The sequence below is a fragment of the Eimeria mitis genome, genomic scaffold, assembly GCF_000499745.2.
Source record: "Eimeria mitis Houghton genomic scaffold, Emh_scaff1179, whole genome shotgun sequence".
NCBI lineage: Eukaryota > Apicomplexa > Conoidasida > Eucoccidiorida > Eimeriidae > Eimeria > Eimeria mitis.
The window spans coordinates 4,121-4,803 of NW_013568048.1; the positions used below are offsets into that span (position 1 = coordinate 4,121).

The 683-nt window shown below is 62.1% G+C and overlaps 1 protein-coding gene across 1 annotated transcript in view; it reads left to right on the forward strand.

Annotated features, from left to right (window-relative positions):
- Positions 1 to 158: 158 nt before the first annotated feature.
- The window catches only part of EMH_0031190 (uncharacterized protein), a gene marked incomplete at both ends in the record, with an annotated part of 720 nt that continues 195 nt past the window's right edge, over positions 159 to 683 (forward strand). The window contains one exon of the mRNA XM_013494496.1: positions 159 to 681. Within this exon, the coding sequence (XP_013349950.1) occupies positions 159 to 681 (523 nt within the window). The remainder of the gene's footprint in view (positions 682 to 683) is intronic.

Here is a 683-nt window from a genome sequence, read left to right on the forward strand (position 1 = left end):
CAGCAGCAGCAGCAGCAGCAGCAGCAGCAGCAGCAGCAGCAGTGTTCCTGAGTCCAGCCTCCTTGGGGCCCCATGTATTGCTGCATCACTGTTGCTGCAGCTTAGCCGCTGCAGCAGCAAAAGGGCCGTCAGGGAGCAGCAGCAGCAGCAGCAGCAGCATGGACACTCCAACAGACGCTGCAGCTGTCGCAGCAGCAACAGCAGCAGCAGCAGCAGCAGCAACAGCAGCAGCAGCAGCAGAGCAGCAGCCTCCTCTGCCCTTCGCGCAGCAGGAAATTCCCTTTACGTGGACCGGAGACCCCGTTGCTGCTGCTGCTGCTGCTGCTGCTGCTGCTGCACCTGCAGCAGCAGCAGCAACAGCTGCAGCACAAGTGGAAGCAGCAGCAGAAGCAGCTGTTGCTGCTGCAGCTGCTCCTGCTGCTGCACCGCCAGGGATAGCACCGGCTCTGCAGCAGCAGCAGCTGCAGCAGCTGCAGCAGCAAGGGGTGTCTTCGGCTCTCTCTCCCCAGCAGCAGCAGCAGCAGCAGCAAGAACAGCAGCAGCAGCAGCAACAACCACAACCGCAGCAACAAGAACCACTGCAGTATCCGCTGCACCACGGGGACCCTCTGCAGCAGCAGCAACAGCAGCAGCAGCAGCAGCTGTTTGAGGGGGGAGCAGCAGCAGCACATGCATCAACACCA